This window comes from Botrytis deweyae (assembly GCF_014898535.1).
Source record: "Botrytis deweyae strain B1 chromosome Unknown BDEW_043, whole genome shotgun sequence".
NCBI lineage: Eukaryota > Fungi > Ascomycota > Leotiomycetes > Helotiales > Sclerotiniaceae > Botrytis > Botrytis deweyae.
In genome coordinates this window covers 252,113-270,350 of record NW_024066250.1, presented here as the reverse complement: position 1 = coordinate 270,350, position 18,238 = coordinate 252,113, and the positions used below count along the sequence as shown (strand labels likewise).

General features: G+C 41.5%; 5 protein-coding genes across 5 annotated transcripts; 2 read left to right on the top strand and 3 right to left on the bottom strand.

Annotated features, from left to right (window-relative positions):
• Window positions 1-1,063: 1,063 nt before the first annotated feature.
• Window positions 1,064-2,624, top strand: EAE98_011045 (uncharacterized protein; the record flags this gene model as incomplete). Its single annotated transcript, XM_038958667.1, has 3 exons — window positions 1,064-1,237; window positions 1,557-1,880; window positions 1,956-2,624. 3 exons carry the CDS (start codon window positions 1,064-1,066, stop codon window positions 2,622-2,624), a joined length of 1,167 nt encoding a protein of 388 aa, XP_038805032.1.
• A 3,145-nt stretch (window positions 2,625-5,769) lies between these two features.
• On the top strand, window positions 5,770-6,186 carry EAE98_011044 (uncharacterized protein; the record flags this gene model as incomplete). The annotated part of the gene is made up of 1 exon (XM_038958666.1): window positions 5,770-6,186. The coding sequence occupies one exon, from the start codon at window positions 5,770-5,772 to the stop codon at window positions 6,184-6,186; it is 417 nt and encodes a 138-aa protein (XP_038805031.1).
• A 759-nt stretch (window positions 6,187-6,945) lies between these two features.
• On the bottom strand, window positions 6,946-8,785 carry EAE98_011043 (uncharacterized protein; the record flags this gene model as incomplete). The annotated part of the gene is made up of 2 exons (XM_038958665.1): window positions 6,946-8,189; window positions 8,254-8,785. The coding sequence occupies 2 exons, from the start codon at window positions 8,783-8,785 to the stop codon at window positions 6,946-6,948; spliced, it is 1,776 nt and encodes a 591-aa protein (XP_038805030.1).
• A 1,951-nt stretch (window positions 8,786-10,736) lies between these two features.
• EAE98_011042 (uncharacterized protein) lies at window positions 10,737-12,596 on the bottom strand (the record flags this gene model as incomplete). The annotated part of the gene is made up of 1 exon (XM_038958664.1): window positions 10,737-12,596. One exon carries the CDS (start codon window positions 12,594-12,596, stop codon window positions 10,737-10,739), a length of 1,860 nt encoding a protein of 619 aa, XP_038805029.1.
• Window positions 12,597-15,771: 3,175 nt separating this feature from the next.
• EAE98_011041 (uncharacterized protein) lies at window positions 15,772-17,322 on the bottom strand (the record flags this gene model as incomplete). The annotated part of the gene is made up of 3 exons (XM_038958663.1): window positions 15,772-16,441; window positions 16,491-16,960; window positions 17,014-17,322. 3 exons carry the CDS (start codon window positions 17,320-17,322, stop codon window positions 15,772-15,774), a joined length of 1,449 nt encoding a protein of 482 aa, XP_038805028.1.
• Between the last annotated feature and the right edge of the window lie 916 nt (window positions 17,323-18,238).

The following is an 18,238-nucleotide window of genomic DNA, read 5'->3' as shown; positions in this document are numbered from 1 at the left end:
AAAGATGGCAATGATACTCCGCAAGATATCACCCACCTAGCGACGAAACAAGATACCCGGACAGGCCGATCGCATCGAAAGGAAGACTGGTGTAAAATGACAAAGATGTACCAAGATTTGAACCGAGCCAAAAGCCTATCTTGCACCTTTGATGGTGTCACCCAAAGCAGCCTGCATGAGCAACGCCATCAGAAGCTTGGGGCATGTATCGAGGATCTTGATGCCCCTGCTTGATAAGGTGCAACTATATTAAGAGGATTCAGAAACACAATCAACAATCATGAGGGTTTACCTGGAGAGCTCCGGGCACGAGCGGATATCTTGATGGATTTGGAGTGGGAATCAAACATGAATGGTGATTTGTTACCTAAATCCATCGAGGATTATCAAGCCTTATCAAGACTTATCCTCTGCTTGTAAACTTAGAGACGGAATACGTCGAATGCCACATTTCCATGGTTTCAAGTTGACCATAGAGCATGCAAAAAATGAGGTGTCGTTGTTGATGGTGGGGTAGAGAGTGCAATCACACCGGCCAAAAGGTTATGACTCAGCATGCTTCATGACTTCAACATTACACCATATTTCATAGTTCATAGAATACAAAACACCCAAATCATAAGAAACGTAGGGCGAAGGTTTTCACGAACCTTTCATGGCTTCATTCGAGATTACCATGTTGTGAGATCTTATTCTCCGACTTCATCCTGCTCATTTCTGTGTGATTAGTATATGCGATAGCCACCTTGCCATCCTTCCGTTGTCATAAATAAAACATCAATATCATGAGAATATTATCAGGTAAGAAATGTGAGTCAATTTGCAGACAGAATTCATCATACGATCTAATCATTCACTGTCTCGGCCAAATATTCATATACAATGGCTCATCTAATTAATGAGCTTTCTGATATGGCTTGTCATAGGTTTTACAACATGCCCAGTAATTTCAACTGATTGACACTACAGCAAAACAAAAGATTTGAAGACATAATTTGATATCAAAATAATTACCGAAGAAATCAAGAAGTAATCGCTGGCAGACGTTGTCTTTTCCGCAAATATGAGAGACCCCTTACTACAAATGGCGGGCCTACCAGGAATGAGATCTCTTGGAAACGGTCCACTCCCTGACGATGGAGTTGATCGCACACCAACCCAAAGATACCTTTACAACACCTTGGAATTATACGACAGTAAAAATTGGTCGAAAGATTTCCTATCGACTGACGGACGAGTAAGATACATGGAACGCAGTAACTTGGCTCCCCTTTCAGCAAACAAAGATAGGTTCCTTGGTCTGCCTTGCGATCACAAAGATGAATGGCATATGGGTTTAACTCACTTCACCTGCCCATCAGTTACAAGATTTATTCCCTGTGGACAAAAGATGTCATATTATTTTAACGGCCATGGTTGTTCTCCACATTGGTAATGTTGCACATTGTTAAGATTTCATGATATATGCTAACACTAATCATAGGCTTCTTAAGGGTCTTTTGCTTCTACCTTTGCCAATTAGAGAAATTATCTATGAATATGTCGTTCATCATGAGGGTCTTCTAGGTTGGGTTACCACGGATAATATATCGACATCCACATTAAAGGCCAAGAAACCAGTTGCCGATTTTGTCCAGGAGCGGTATTATGGGGTCCCTACACTCGAAGATAAGATTCAGATATCCATGTGCCATGCGATGGGAGAGTTTTGTTGGGTAAGAGGGTTTGCCGAAGCGTTGCGAAGACGAGAAAACGACGGTAGCCAAGAGGCGAAAGAGGTTTTGATCGATTTTCTCGGGTTCCTCATCCCACGTGTCGTGTGGTGTGTGAAATGTTGCAACCAGCAGTGGACGAGTGATCGTAATGGTCCTATCATTGAGGTGTGTGATTGATTTGCCATCATAACGATTTGTTTTTCTTTTGTAAATGAAAGGCTAACAAAGTTACTCTTGCAGAAGTCTTTGACGTGGTTGAAGAGAAACAAATTGTTTCATCCCTGCATAAAGCATATCTCTATAGATTTCGACCCTAGAGATGAATTTAATGTACCATTTTTTGAGGATTTTGTTGCTTTATGCCGGTATATATCAAGCGATCTTCCCAACCTTGATTCTGCAATTATCTGGTTGACGATTGCTGAAGATGATTTCCAGGAGGTCTTGAAATCTCCAATGAGGTTCTCTTGGGTCCGATCTTTTAGAGAATTGCGAATTAAGAAGGTTGAAATATGCCCGATATTGACCAAATTGGGAGAATCAGACGAGTCCAGGAGGTCTAGGTCACGATATGCCATCAATGTAAGGACTTCTTACTTTTGGGATTTCCATCATGCTATGCTTGGTTTAAGGAGCCTCCTTATCAATGATTCGAATAATGAGAGAGAGTTAATCACTCATATATTGACCCCAGGTTCCAAGCTTTGGGGCTATACTGATGACATTGATGACGATGCCTACATCTCATTACAGTATATGGAGAGCTGGCTTAGCTACACTGATGATATTGCTGATGACGCTTACATTTCACTACAATTTATGGAAGGATGGAACGAGAAACCCCTCAAGCCGTGTTGCTTTAGAATAATCGAGAAGTTTTGCAAACTTTTAAGACTACGAAGATATTAATTGCCTCGCCAAAGTCCTCCCCATCAACGATTACCACAGCAAATGGCTCCGTGGGCACCACTAGCGTATTTTCGTAATCTTGCTCCAGGCGTCGGATGGGCAAGATTGATCTGGTATCAAATGAAGTTGTAAATTAGTATTAGGTTAATAACATACGATGAACTTTTTAAAAATGATAGACGTTTCGTGATATTACCGCGGAAACTTTGAAGTTTGACCTAAAACAGAAAGGTCGATTTGCTACAAGATTCTGGTTATAGTGCTTTCAAAGCAGAAAAACAGGATTGAAATGAGCTTCAGGATATTCTGGGTCTAGTTTCATCTTGGGGGGGGCTTTCCTGATAATTACTACCATATGTGAGTTAGCTAAATTCTTACTTTGTTAGAGAGTAAGTTAGTTAATCGAACGAACAACCCTTTCCCATGTATCGAACTACTTCTGGATCAGAATATATTCATAAATCCAAGGCGATAATTATCAGGCTTCAGAGACACATTGAGAGGTGTTAGAAATGAATATCTAATGAGTCAGTATCCAGGAAGCTGTTTGATTCGTCAATTAAGGACAAGTATAATGATAGCTGCCAACTTTACTAGTCGAATACCAAGCTCTTCTTAAAGAGAAAAATATGATCAAACTTTACTAAATCGACTCTGGTGACCAAACCAAGATCCACAAGAATCGATAGTATTGAAATTAGAGTTCGAAGTAGTGAGCTTAGGAAAATGACGCAATTTTAGCTTGAAGATCTTCGTTTTGACTTGGGGTATAAAAGTCTGCACTTCCCCTGCAATTCTAGATTTCTCTTCAACTTCTGAATCCATCAAAAATGTACATGGAGTTGAGTAGTTTTCTGATTATCCTCCACATGGATCTATCCTATCGAGGAAGATCAAATTCGCCATGAGAGTCCTTTCGCCTCGGATCCTGAGGCTTGAGCCTGACCACATCTACGACAATCATGAGCATACCCAAAAAGCTTTCCAAGTCAGTATTCCTCACTGTTCATGATTAACATACACTAAAATCATGAACTTCAGTCCAATACCAACAGTGCATACTGTAAGACATTAGTACTTCAAAAGCCTTTCGACATCGCAGCCAAGGTAACAGAAATTATGTATAAGAAGTATTTAACACCTTCTTATGGATGGAGAATGAGATTTCCCTAGCATCTCGTCACCAATTCTGTTCCCCAACTCTGGCGCGAAGATAACCGTCTATGGCTTTTGGATGCAACCCCAACCAAAAAACTTGACCAGATACACTACTCCCCAAAGAGTTCTAGTCACCTTGATTTGGTTTTAACAAAGATTTAGTTGCCACTAAGCCTTTAAATCCGATATTCATGCAACAGAAGCATTTGCTCGCTACTGTTGGGTTTAATACAAGGTTCTGAGATTCACGAATATGGCTCACTGATTTACTCAAGATTTGAGCATCTAAGAACCCCTCATATTAGATCAACACTTCATCACATCAGATAGATCGTACTGATTCAACCTTTGAATACTTTGGTGTACAATCTGACGATGAAGCCATTCAATCTCTGAATCTGAATGTAATATCAAGATAGTCTGAAACGCCGAAATCATCTAGATCGTTGAAAAGCTTGAACAACTTTACACTGAGATATATCCAGACATCGAATTATATCTAAGCATTAATAGTCTTCAATCCCAAAACATCTTCAAGTATTCACTTGCTCGCAGATATCGAAAGATTTTCGAACATCGAAAGTGTCTCACTGTTGGACTGCAATCCGAACTCATTTACATTCTGCCTTCGTTTCCAGTTCGCTAATCACTATCTGCGAAAGAGGCTAATGTTCAGTACCAACTATATATATTACAATTAACAACAAACCACCCTCGTTTGGAACGATCTTTTAGCAGAGTGGTTAGTATTGTTACTTAATCCCTCATGCCTCCCTTTTTTGGTAATGTGAACAAAGTCCCGTGAAGGATGATGTTCACATTATTAACTGTGGATCCCATGTGTTCGGCGGGCTGGACAACTGTCATGATCTTCATACACTCTGGTGTATGTTTTGATTTGATGGTGTGCGAGCTGGTGCCTGCGTTGTTTTAGAGTTCTTGTGCTTGAGGCTGGGAGTGAGTGCAAATATAAAGGGGAATCCCCTTTTGCACTTCCTTCCAAACCTCGGTACGATGGTTTTATCGCCAAACTCTAAAACATGAACCTCCTGCTGAAGACCTGGGATCCTACAGGAAGGGAAATGGCAAAAACTCAAGATTTATCTTGTTACAATCCCCGGCCTCCTTATGTGTGGAGTTTTTTCTGACTACAACATCCAGGGGGTTAGTTTCGACGGAAAGCAACTTGATGTGTTTTCTCTCCGATTACAACATTCAAATTGTATTTCGTCGGAAAACAACTTGATGTTTGTTCTCTCTCCGATTACAACATTCAAAGTGTATTTCGTCGGAAAGCAACTTGAGGTAGACTTGCATGTCAGCTTCTTGCAAGGCTATTCAAAATCTTGTCCCTTAGGATGTTCGCTATATCATTCGTATTCCACCTCAAATACTAGATATACTTGGGAGATTAGTGACCCAGAGGCGGAAAGTTATCCAAACTTGGTCATTTAGAGGAAGTAAAAGTCGTAACAAGGTGTTTGTTCTCTCTCCGATTACAACATTCAAATTGTATTTCGTCGGAAAGCAACTTGACGTTTGTTCTCTCTCCGATTACAACATTCAAATTGTGTTTCGTCGGAAAGCAACTTGATGTATTTTCTCTCCGATTACAACATTCAAATGCTTTGCCTGTGGAGAAGCTCAACTTCAACAATAATAAGGTAAATGACACCACCTCTTCTCGCTTGCTACAATATACTAATCTATTATCTAGACTCGACGACAATAAAATCTTAAGACTATACGATTCACACACAACATACTCATCAAAACATCAAAATCGATCAATTATCAGCCATGGAGTCGAAAACTACAACTATTATTGATTGATTTCTAGGATTCCAACATAGTGGAGGCAAATGGATAATCAAGGCCAAGATCCAAGTATTTTTCCGCCAGAAAGCAACTTGAGGATTCCCGCATCTTGAGTGATTACAACATCCAGGTGGAGTTACTCTTTGTTTCGGAATCACAGTTCAAGACTATGGTTTTCCGTGATTACTTCCTGGCTTCTGGTTCCTTACCATCCAAGGACCAGACCAGTAATCACGATCACATTCCAATTAGTGCTATGCTTGCGCATGATCATTCCCACATTTTCAGTGTCATTACACCACTGAGAGCAACATCAAGGCCAAGATCCAGGATAAGGAGTGGATTTTTCGGAAAGCGATTCGATGATTTCTTCTTCTTGACTGCATGGACCTATCGACAACGTCAAGGCCAAGATCCATGTTTCCCTCATCACACAAACCAACACAAACAGTCTCCAACACCACCACCACCACCACAACAACAACAAATATCAGCATCAGCCAGACCATTTCACAGGTCCAGATCTCGTTCGTCATCGCAATCAAGCAGACCTCAAAGGCAACCACATTCTCAAGCCTTTATCTAACCACTCAAACTGATACTGCCCTGAACTTGATAAAGTACACACGATACGAAGACATCAAGTATAGCAGGCTATAAGATATAATCGCGAGGAGTACGAATGTGGAATCGGAAGTTGGATAAGTCGATTGTGAAGGCTAAGATTCAAGTCCGGGTGGATAATGTGAAGGCTAAGATTTAAGTCCTTTTCGAAACTTATCAAAATTCAAATATGTTCTAGTTTCACATTACAACGGGGATAAAACTCCGATAGTTCAATACTTTGCTTTGCACTATTATTCGATAATCGACTATTTTGCCTCCATCGACTGAATACGGAAGTTTTGGGTCTTGGTTTTAGGGGAGGAAATGAGTGGATTGGATTATTTGAATGAGGGATTGGGGGTATATGTATGGCAGGATATAAATGAGGAGGCTGATGATGATTAATTAGTAGATAGTACAATGAAATGAATCAAATGCATAATGCAGGAATCATTTCACAAATTTTATATACATATATGCATTTAATTTGATGGAAAAATGCTCGTGTGAATAGTATTTTATGATTTTGATTTCTATGAATGCAATTAAATTATTATGATATGGAAATTTAAGTACAAATCTATGGGGAATCTCTAATGTTTATCTCTAACGCCCACAAACCATCCCATCCTGTTTCATTACAATCACCATCCCTATCCATCCCCTCATAGAAATCATTACATCATCCTCTTTCCCACCCCACCCCTCAATTTGCCCAAACCATCTCCCCCCCTAACCCCTAAGGAGTACTAACATAACTTCTCTGCCTCTCCAACTCCTCCTCCTCCACCCTCCTCCCCACTCCCTCCTCATCCCCTCCCGCATACGCAAACCGACTCTTCTCTCTAATCCTCGCGCCCCACACCCAGAACACAAACGGAATCGCACAGCACGCCAACGCTATAAACGCCAGTAGCGAACTCGCCCACTGATACCCCAGTCGCGCATACATCTGTTCCGTGAAAAGCACGACCGCGGCCCCCCAAAACGATCGGAGGAAAGTTTTCGCCGCGAGCGCGGAAGCGGCTTGATGTTGGTAACTATCTACGAGATAATTGTTTGCCGCGTTGTAGAGGAAGATGAATCCGAAGCCGACGGGAAAGCCGCCGATAGCGGGCCCGATCCAGTGGAGTTGGGGATAGGAGGTCCATGCGAAGATGAAGAGACCGATGGGGATGAACCAGCAGGAACACATCATGGGGATGAGTCGCACTTCGGCGGGGGGATGTCCGTTGTATTTTCGTACTTGGCTCATGTAATTGCGGTTTACGATTGGAGCGCACAGAGCCGATGCGATGACCCCGAGAGCGAGAGGAATGAACATGAGTCCTGTTGTGCCAGCGGAGTACCCTTTTCCTTCTTGGTAGACGATGGGGAAGGCGACGAAGAACATGTAGAGCAGACCGTAGAGAACGCTCATGTAGAGAGAAATGAGGAAGACGATGAGTTCTCCGAAGAGCAGTTGGAAAGGACGGATGAGGAAGATACGGAGACGTTCTGCGAAGGGGCGTAGATCGAGATCTTGTTCTGTGACGTGTTCCTGTTCGCCGGATTGCTCGCGCATTTTTCTGGCTCGGCGCGCGAGGATGGTGGGCGCGTAGGTTTCGGGAACGGTGAAGGTGATGAGGACCCAGACGACAAAGGCGAAGATGATTTGGATGTAGTAGAGCCAGCGCCAGCCTGCTGCGTCGGAGAGGAAGCCGCCGATCAGAGGACCGATGGCGGGACCGATGAAAGGGGCGGCGGAGAAGGCGGCCATAGGGACCCCGCGTTCTTCGGTGCGCCAGAGATCGGCGAGCGTACCACCGACGAGGGTCATGGGGGCGGAAAACGATATTCCATCGAGAGCGCGACAGACGAGGAGGGTTTGGATGTTTTGCGCGACGGCGCAGGGAACGATGAAGATGACTGCGAGGAATAATGTCACTCCGTATATCCAGCGGCGACCGACGACTTCGGAAAGAGGTGCAAACATCATGGGACCTGATTTGTGTGAGCTTTTCTTCTTCGATTTAAGATATACATCAAAGAATGAAAATCAACATACCAATACCAAAACCCATCACAAAAACCGTGATACTGAGAAGAGCTACCTCCTCAGAAACATTAAACTCCTCTTCCACTCCAACCAGATCCGCCGTGATAATTGACGAAGCGAGGGCAACCACAAAACACGTCAATGCAACGACCATGGTGATATACCATTTAAACGCCTTTGACCAATTTTTAGGATTCTCCGGATCATCGGGCAGGAAAGTAACGAGTTTATAATCTATCTTTCCATTTCTTTCCGCAGAGGGAATTTCACCTTCTGGTTTCTCGGCTGTGTATTCGGAGAGATTGGCATTGGGACTGAGTGTTCGATAGGGAAGATTGATATCGAGATTTGGATCTCGGGTTTCTTTTTGCGAGAGATGGGTTGGGGTGTTGCGGAGCGTGGTGCTTCCGCGCCGGGAGTGTGTGGATTTGTGGGTGGGAGTGCGGGTGATGGGTGTTTGGGGATCTTTTGTGCGGTTGTTGAGGATGGAGTCATAGAGGACATCTTTGGGATTCGAGGTACTACTCTCTGTGTCTGACATTCTGGAGGTGGATGCGGATGTTTACCATACAATATAATGAAGATCGGAAATAAACGACTCGTACCAGAGGAAGAGATAAAGCCAAGTAAGAATGCAAGACCATATAAAAAAATCTGAAGCCCAATCTAGCAAACAAATAAATCCCCTCACAAAGGTACCTTGACCTTTATATATATCCCACCATACAGATCTTCACATCCGCTCTCACCCATCCAACATCCTCAAGATCCGACATCCTCCTCTCACCCTTCACACACTCGACTCAACTACCCTATACATACTAGTAAACCCATCTCACCGATCCACAAATAATGCCACAACCCTGTCTCAGATCCTCAAAGTCATTGTAAAATCCTCCCACGACGCTATTTATCGACAGAGTAAAAAGCCAAGCGATATCAAAAAGTTTATTCTTCCCGACTTACATCCGCTTTCATCCGGGTGTGTTGGTCTGCAAGCTGATGTTGTGGGTGGAGACGATCCTGCATCTAGGGTGATGAATAAACCTCGTTTACAGTCAGGGAGTAAAGGAGTCGGGAATAAGTATCGAACAGGGTTGGTACTTCGGAGACAATTTGTTGTGGTGATGGGTTGGATGAGATTGTCGTTTCTTATCCGTTGAATCTGAGTTGCTGTACCATGTTCTCGGTATGAGATATAGCCTACATACCTACCTACTCACGTGTAACTGTAAATATCCAAAGATTCGGTATCGAATCAATCAATCATCCTGTGAAAAATGTGATTTCTTCGAAGACTCACCTCATCTTATGTTCATAAACCATAAACTCACTCGCAGACCTAACACCCCAACACCACAACATCACACCACACCACCCAATCTAGACTCTCCCTCCCTCCACCCTCAACACCTACTTCCCACTTCCTCCTTCATACACCCAGCACCATCCCCTCCCCTCCCAACCTCGCAACCTCGCAATCTCTCCAAACATCAACATCTTGGCACTCCATTCGGTCCATTTCCTTCACAAAAATTTTCCCACTCCCCATCATCCCCATCCCGTTCCCTGATATCACATTTTTTCGCTGCTGATGCATGCGGTCACGGCCCGAGGTAATGGTTATGGGAATTCTCGGTTGTGCGGTGAGGTTTGCCGATGTCGGGTGCAGGGATGTATGTATGGCGTAGGGCTGAATTGATTGTGCAGGGGGGGGATGTGTGTGGATAGATAGAAAGGTAGATAGGTAGATAAATCTAGATATATAGATACCTACCTATTGAATGTATACCTATATATATAGAAAAATAACAACAATTTCACTCTACCAAAATTCAAAATAGAATATCAAAAAATAATCATTAATCCCAAAACAGATGTATAAAAACTAATAGAAAGTATTCATATTCATATGTAGTATACACCAAAAACCCCTCCTCGAAATACACAGATTCATTTATAACAATACTAACGAGTCTTATCACAGGGTGTTGATTTCTAAATCTCTATCTGAGTTTACATCTATCTACATACTAAGCTACATGATGCGCAGAGAATAGGTACTAGGTAGATACTTGATACTATTAGATTTAGATTTCTGTATATATGTATATAGATATATGTATATATATACGTATATACTTAATCTTCCCCATTGTAATTTCCTAAGCTCACCACTATATCCGATTATTTACACCTACTTCATTCACCATTCCAGGAATATTTCTTCCTATAATTTGCTCCTACCAAGTTTCTCAAAAAAAAAAATCTCCTTGTGATTTACGCGTATTTGATTGTGAAGTATCCATACTCATCCTGTGGACACTTCAAGTACCTAGTAGGTATATACAGCAAGAACATCAATCGCGATACTACAATGTAGCAGGAAATTTCCCGGCGGTCCCGACCTATCAAGTTTTACGGGAAAGATATTCCACAACGTCAAATTTCTCTGCAAAAATATACTACATCCGAAACTCTTCACCCCTCCCTCAAAGAATCGCCGTGGCATCCAACACCGGAATATCCATACTCAAGAAAGAATCCCAATCAAAGCCCGTAAAATCCATCGAGCCGATATTTGGCATTCCCGGCATTATCCCATTCCCATTCCCATTCACATTTGCGTTTCCCATCATCGTCGGCGCCAGCATCATCTTACTAGTATTCACATTCGGAATGGGCAATTGGCTCGTCTGCATGGGTTCCATTCTGGTCTTGAGACCCTGGCCCAAAATATTAATTTCTTCCTGTTTCCTCTTTTGAGATAACTCCACTAGTGTTCTAGCCGTTGCTGCAGATTCTGTAAGTGAGCGAGTGGTGAAACAGCGGGACACCGCATCGAGAGTTTCGAGAGCCTCGCCGATATGCGAGAGGGACTCGGGGGTATCTATGACGAGGAGGATACAGACGAATTGAAAGGGGATATTGGCAACGTGCCACCAAGGTTGACGACTCTCTACCATTCTCATGACGGATCCTAAGCCTTTGATACCAATAGATATCACCTGAGAAATGGTATCTTGTGATATGGTTGAGGCGAGGAGACGCAACCGGCGGTACAATCCGAGACCCAAGTTCGTTTGTGAAAGTATTGCTCCATCGGATCGAGCATGAAACCTGTAGATCGATTCTATGCCTGCTTCGAATTCCACGGCCGTATGATTCGTATCCTGATCTAGGCGTTCTGAGATCTGAAACAAGGTGAGATAATCGAGTGTGATATCCGCTTCACTTTCGGGCGAGGGAAAAGGAGGTGTAGGTATTTTCACAGTCACCTTCGACCGACCATAATCATTTGCCACCCATGAATTCATCAGTCGAGCAATCCAAAACAACCTCTGCATATTTAAGACGCCACACCCAATTCCCCTCTCGAGCTCTGCGTCGTTACTGCTGTTATCCGAATCATCTTCCATTCCTACACTCTCAATAATGTGCATTGTCGTGCAGCTGGCAATCCATGCAGCATGAGGACAAGCCGTACATCTCAAGAAAAGTGTCCTCAATACCCATGCTACCACATGATGTCGAGAAGGATAATTCAACACACTCGTCGTTTCCAAAGCCATCTTTGCCAATTCTACCAATTGGGCCTCCGCTGGACTTGGATTGCCACCCGAAAACAAAGATCCCAAAGCTGCAACCCCACACAAGATGGGATCATGCGGATCAGAGCTTTCCAGATTTACTCCCCACCTCTCCACGATCTTCCGATCAAACAGATCTCTCTTGAAAATGCCAAAGATTTGATGCGTGGTATCGAAATAATGATTTGCAAGTCTCTGCATCTCAGCCTGCCCTATTACTCTCGTGATCGGCGGTTGAGCATATGATTGCTCATCCTTGAGACCCAAATTCCAAGCCAAATGCGGTTTACTCAACTTCCCGGCATCCAACTTCAAGGCCAAAGAAGCCGCAAAAGCTTTCCCCCAAAGATTTGTATCTTTGGCACCACTGGTATGGGGGACATGAGCACTTTCACTATCTGCTCTCTCGCGCTCATCGCGATGATGAATGCTCGCATCAGGCGAACTATGACTTTGCGAAACATCCGTGTCGTGATCTTTCAACGTGTGTCTCCTCCGTTTCCTCGGCCCGAGTTCGTAATGACATTCGTAGCCGTATCGAATGCATGTCGCGCAAGGCTCCGATCCATCGCACCGCTTCTTTCTCGATTTACAAGGTTGACATGCACGTTTGACCCGTTGCCGCCCAGGTCGGATATCAGGTCGGATGTCAGAGCCTGGTTGGTTTGGTAAGTTGGGACCGATTTGCTGATCTCCCGCAAAAGGTTGCGGCTGCACCTGTTGATTCGGTTCGGTTGGTTGGTTCAATAATTGATTATCCATCTTTCCTTTCTTTTTCCTCTCAATATATGTGGTAGAATTGATTCAATGGAAATGATTTTTTGGTTCAAACTCAAATGTTTCAATGAAATTTTGCGCCTCCGGGATAGATTCTAATTTGGCCGAAGTCTCATGTAGGACTGTCCAAACCCCTGTTCAGGAAAGAATACAAAATCGCTCACCAAAATTGTCTAATGCATAGGTAGTCTTTTCAGGAGGCCAATAAGTTATATATATATGTATATATGTATTTATATAATTATACGTATTAATGTTGTTATTGCATCAACTGATAAAGTTGACAACTTCCATCTCAAGGTAGATATCCTCGGTACTTGCTAGACTTCAACTTGAGAATTGTTTGGGTCAGGAGTTCCAAAAATTCCATGATACTTGGTATTTCTGGGATTCCCTATCACCAAAGCTTCTTGAAGAAAAGATCTGTCGGATACAACGGGATATTCGGTCATGGATCCACTTTATCTGTATTTAGCACTGAACTTTGATAAGGAAGAGATTTACGAAAGCTTGGATATCTTCTTTCCAATGTCATCTGTGATTACTGATCATCGTGATGGAAGAAGACAAGATGTGGTTGTGGGTGTTGAATGGTAGCAGTTCAAACTCGTCAATCAATATCTTCAGACTCGAGATCCTTCTTCAATGATCCTTTCGAATGTATACTGTCACTTAAAGATTGTATGGATGCTCGAGCTGATAGGATAGGATATAATGCTCAAAGAATTGATAGGATATAATTGAATAGGTAGATACCGAAGATATCGATATCAGTCTCTCTCTACTCATCCACACAATGACGCACGAAGTCGATTCCACAAACCACACAAACCAATGTATCGTAGAGTAACTTCATCAAGACTTCATCAACAAACCACAACCGAGATTTATCCGACTACATCTTATTCCAACCCACGCCGCGACATCATCGTGATTTTCTACAATATGATGAATAAATCCATTTAATTTAATCCATCTTCTCTAAACATAGCAAGCAGCTTTGGATAATAATATAACACTGAAGTTGAGTTAAGTTAAGCTTATCTTTCCGTGTCAAACCAGTACAACCTAATACTTACAAGAAGTATTCAACACTACTGAGTATCTTCAATTCCAATTCCAACAACATCAACAATTCCATCTCTCAAGCTTTCCAGACGAGTATAAAATACAAACATCACTCGATAAATAGAAACATGAATTTCCCATTCTTCAACAAACAATCAACTCATACCAAGAACTCTTCCAAAGTTCATCTATCTCTATTAGTACACTCCTCTATAATCGCATACCAAATCACTATACCTTCCTCTTCCTCACCAATATCTCATTATTTCTATACCCCTCTATTTTTTCTCTGTTCATTCTCTAATCCTTCTCCTATCTCGCTCGCTTCCTCTCCCGTCCTTTTTTATTATCTATTATTTATCATTTATCACCTATTACTCAATATCTATCTCATCCCTACTATAATCCATACTCCTCATAATCACTTTATTCCTCCCTACTCATCCTTAATAATATCTCTCCTTAAATAACTAGCAATAATAATAACAAGTTTCCTTCTCCTTCTCCTTTCCCTTCTCTTTCCCCTCTCCTAAAAAGAATAAAACATCTCTCATTTCCCATTTCCCATTTCCCATCTCATCCTAAATCAAATCCCCTTTTTCCCCTCCCCCTCCCCAAAGACCCCCCCCCCCCCCCCCCCCGACGAAAAAAAAAACAAAAATCCAGCATCTATATACCTATACATATTCACACCGGGAAATAGAAAGAGAAATAGAAATAGAAATAGAAATAGAAATAGAAATAGAAATAGAAATAGAAATAGAAATAGAAATAGAAATAGAAATAGAAATAGAAATAGAAATAGAAATAGAAATAGAAATAGAAATAGAAATAGAAATAGAAATAGAAATAGAAATAGAAATAGAAATAGAAATAGAAATAGAAATAGAAATAGAAATAAAAATAAAAATAGAAATAAAAATAAAAATAAAAATAAAAATAGAAATAAAAATAAAAATAAAAATAAAAATAAACATAAACCTAAAACCAGACATACAAAAACACACTCAAACACTTCACTTCACATCACATTACAAGTACTCACACCCACTCAAACAATTCCACACTTTCGATATCAATAAGGGCTCGTTCGAATCGATTTGTTTTTAAATATTAGACTAATATATTAGCCCAATATAATATTTATCGAATACAATATTAAGCTCAATATATATTAGATTATATTAGATCTAATATATAACTAAAATATTTCGAAATATTTCAAAACGAATACAATATTTGAACTAATAAAATATCAAATCAAATAATTTTAAAGTAATAAATATAATAAATTTTCTCAACTTTTCTTATATAATAACTAATAACAATTTTTAAAATCTAATTAAACAAATATATTTAAGAAAAAGCATTATCTTCTTTATTTTCAACTCAATCTCATATATTCCAATATTACCCCAAATATATTAGCTTTATCTAAATATATATTAGCTTTAATATTTCAAACCCCTTGTTATTTTATTATTATTAGAGATTTCACCAATAAAATAAAAAATCGATTCGAACGAACCCTAAGTATCCGAGAGAATAAAATTTGAATGTGAACTTGAACTTGAATCGATGCAGTGAAGATGCAGTGAAGATGTGAATTGCTCGAATCATATTATATGTTATTGCTAAGACTAAGTAAGGTATCTAGAAACATTCCGCATCTCTCAATTCCAATTCCAGTTCCGATTCAATTCGATAATGTGATGCGATTCTTAAGAAGAGAGTAAAAGAGCACGCGCGCGAAAGAAAAAAAGAGATATCGAAACCTATCATAATGACGCTTTGCTCACTATAAAGATCGAACGCACCTTTGATCTGAGTACTCTCATTACTTTAAGGGCGTTCTCGGGTCCTCGTTTACGCATTTCGATTCGAAATCTGCTGTTCACCCTAAACGATGCGTATAGCTTTCGGAATTTTGCCCATCATGTTGTATAACTACTCCTACGTATTCCTCTTTGAATCACTTCTTCTTTGGATGACGCCTCCCGGTAACAGGCGAGGCTTGAATTTGACGTTTTCATCCCCACTTTCATCGTTCATGTCAAGATTCAGCCCCGCACACTTTTCGTCACATAATTCCTCATTTTCTATTATCTACGCTTGATCCACGCTCGCCTCGTATTGTATCCAGATAATCTCCTCTCGATGAATCTATGCTTGGTCTTAAAGAAGAACTTGAGCTCCTTCTTCTTCTCGCTCGAGATTCATTTGGATTCAAGGGATTTAGACCTGTTGTACGAGCGAAGAGATTGAGAATATCGGACAGAGTAATGACACCTGTCAAACGACCTGAGATACGTGCACCGGGCAAAGCTGCGGCAGATACGGCAGGGAATGAAGGAGAAGGTGGTACGGAGCCACTGCCACTTGGTTGTTGAACAACAGAGGCATTTGCGAGGGATGGGGTTGCAGGTGCCGATGGAGATGGAGATGCCGATTCGACGACCCACATACGGTGAGACCTGGTCGCGACAAGTTTTGCTACGGTATGGGCGAGAGTCGAATATGGGTTGACGTGAAAGACTGGGAAGGAATCCTTTCCATCACCAATTCCTCGTTCGCTCAATATGACCGAGATAAAATGTATGCAAGAGGATTGGAGAAGAGGTAGACTACTTGTGTGTGTAAGAAGTTTAGTGTCAGCTGTTGATATGTTACCAACAACATTTGCAGCGTTGTCAACCACTGCAATACTGGTCAATCCTTCGTTGCTCATGAGTTGAAGAGCATCCGTGAGAAGTTTGTCACCACTATACCCTTGTTAGCAGAAGTTATGTTGTAAAGATACTGAGAACTCACTTTATTGCGATAGCGTGCTGTGTTCCAATATTCAAATCTCTCAGGATAGTTGGATATAATTGATCGATGGCTGGAAAACTGCTACCATTATCCCACAAGAATTTCACCAATTTCAACTGACTCAAAATTCCCACAACTGTTGTAGTGCCTGGTTTGCAGACAAGAATGCGATGTACACCACTGCCAAATATTTCTACAGCTTTCGAAAGGTCTTCTGATTGAGAAAGTGTTGTGAGAGGTTCTTTCTTGGCAAGTGTTATCACATCTCGAAGTGGGATAGGTGCGCGTTCCCGAGCTTTGCTTGCTAATTGCGAATATGTATCTGTTTGTCCTTCATCGGGGCTTGCTAGACCAAGCACTACAAGTAGGTATGCATTGAGGTCATTGTAGTCGAAGCTATCGCAAGCAGTCACATCGTTTGACGTTTCGCGGATAAGAATGACATTTGGGGGGCCGGATTCTATGAGCGCCTATCAAAAAGATTAACATTGAAAGTAAATAATATGAAGAGGTTTATGCAAACCTTTGTCGCATGTTCAACATCTGTCTCAAGCTCACACCAATGAATGTCAGATTCCTGTACCAATTCTCCCACGCGGATTTGTCTCCAATCTCTTCCTGCGAATTTTGGATCTCCACCTTTTTGTGCCGGGGGATGATTTAATAACTCTTGAACCGCAGCTTGTGTGAATGATGGATGCCTTTGAGCTCTTGGTGATTGTCGTAGATTTTCGGCGAAGCTGGAACGATGATTGATATTGGCAGGATTGTTATTACTAGGTGAAGAAGTACTTTGCCTCGGAGGAGGATCGAAAACTGTACGATCTGCCATGGCAGAGAGAGATTAATATGAGACTTGAATTTATCGCTACCTAAGTAAGTAGTTTGTTCTTTGGGATTGTATGAGTCGTGATCTTATTAATTTATTGGATTGATGATTTTTGGATTTGATTGTTGTTGGAGAATAGATGGGAATGATGATCATAGCGAACATGGATTGAGGGGTAGCAGCACGCTAAGATCCCTTACGATCTAAAAAATTGGGGTAAATTTGGTCATGATGACTGTTTGAGTGGTACGTATCTATAAATTATTTGATTTGCTGTAAATTACGAGGTAAAGGGATGATATTTACTACCAATTTTGATGATGTTTTAAGAATGGGATACCGGTCATAGAGAGATGTTTAAGGGAGGGAGAGAAGGGAAGAAGAGCAATGTTTGAGGAGGATTTGAGGATTTGAAGATTCGAGGATTCGAGGATAGTATTTATTTACGATCACCTGGGTGGGTATGTTGATGAGTACCTAATATGATATTCTATCCTTTGCTCTCCATGTCCTCATATGATTTATGGTAAATCCACCAGTGATCAAATTTACCAGACCCTTGACCTTTCACCAGCCAACGATTGTGTTACCTAGGTATCATAAGAGGGGCTATCGATATGATACACGAGCCCGGTAGCAAAGCCATTCATACCTGTCAAATGTCCTTTCGTACTCCCCAGAGGACTTGGGTACTCTCCATGACCTCGGGATTCAAGGATCACTGGTGCGCGCGTTCATCTCGAAAGAAGGCTAATAAGTAGGCTCAGGTAGGTAGGATGATATAGATTGATGAGGCTGTGTTCTGGGCACTGATGGTCACCCAGTCTGCCAGTACTGGCTGGATAGATGGGTATTACTACCTAGTAGTTACTTCTTACTACTGGTACAGTACGCGTGTAATGAAGGAGAATGGATACAT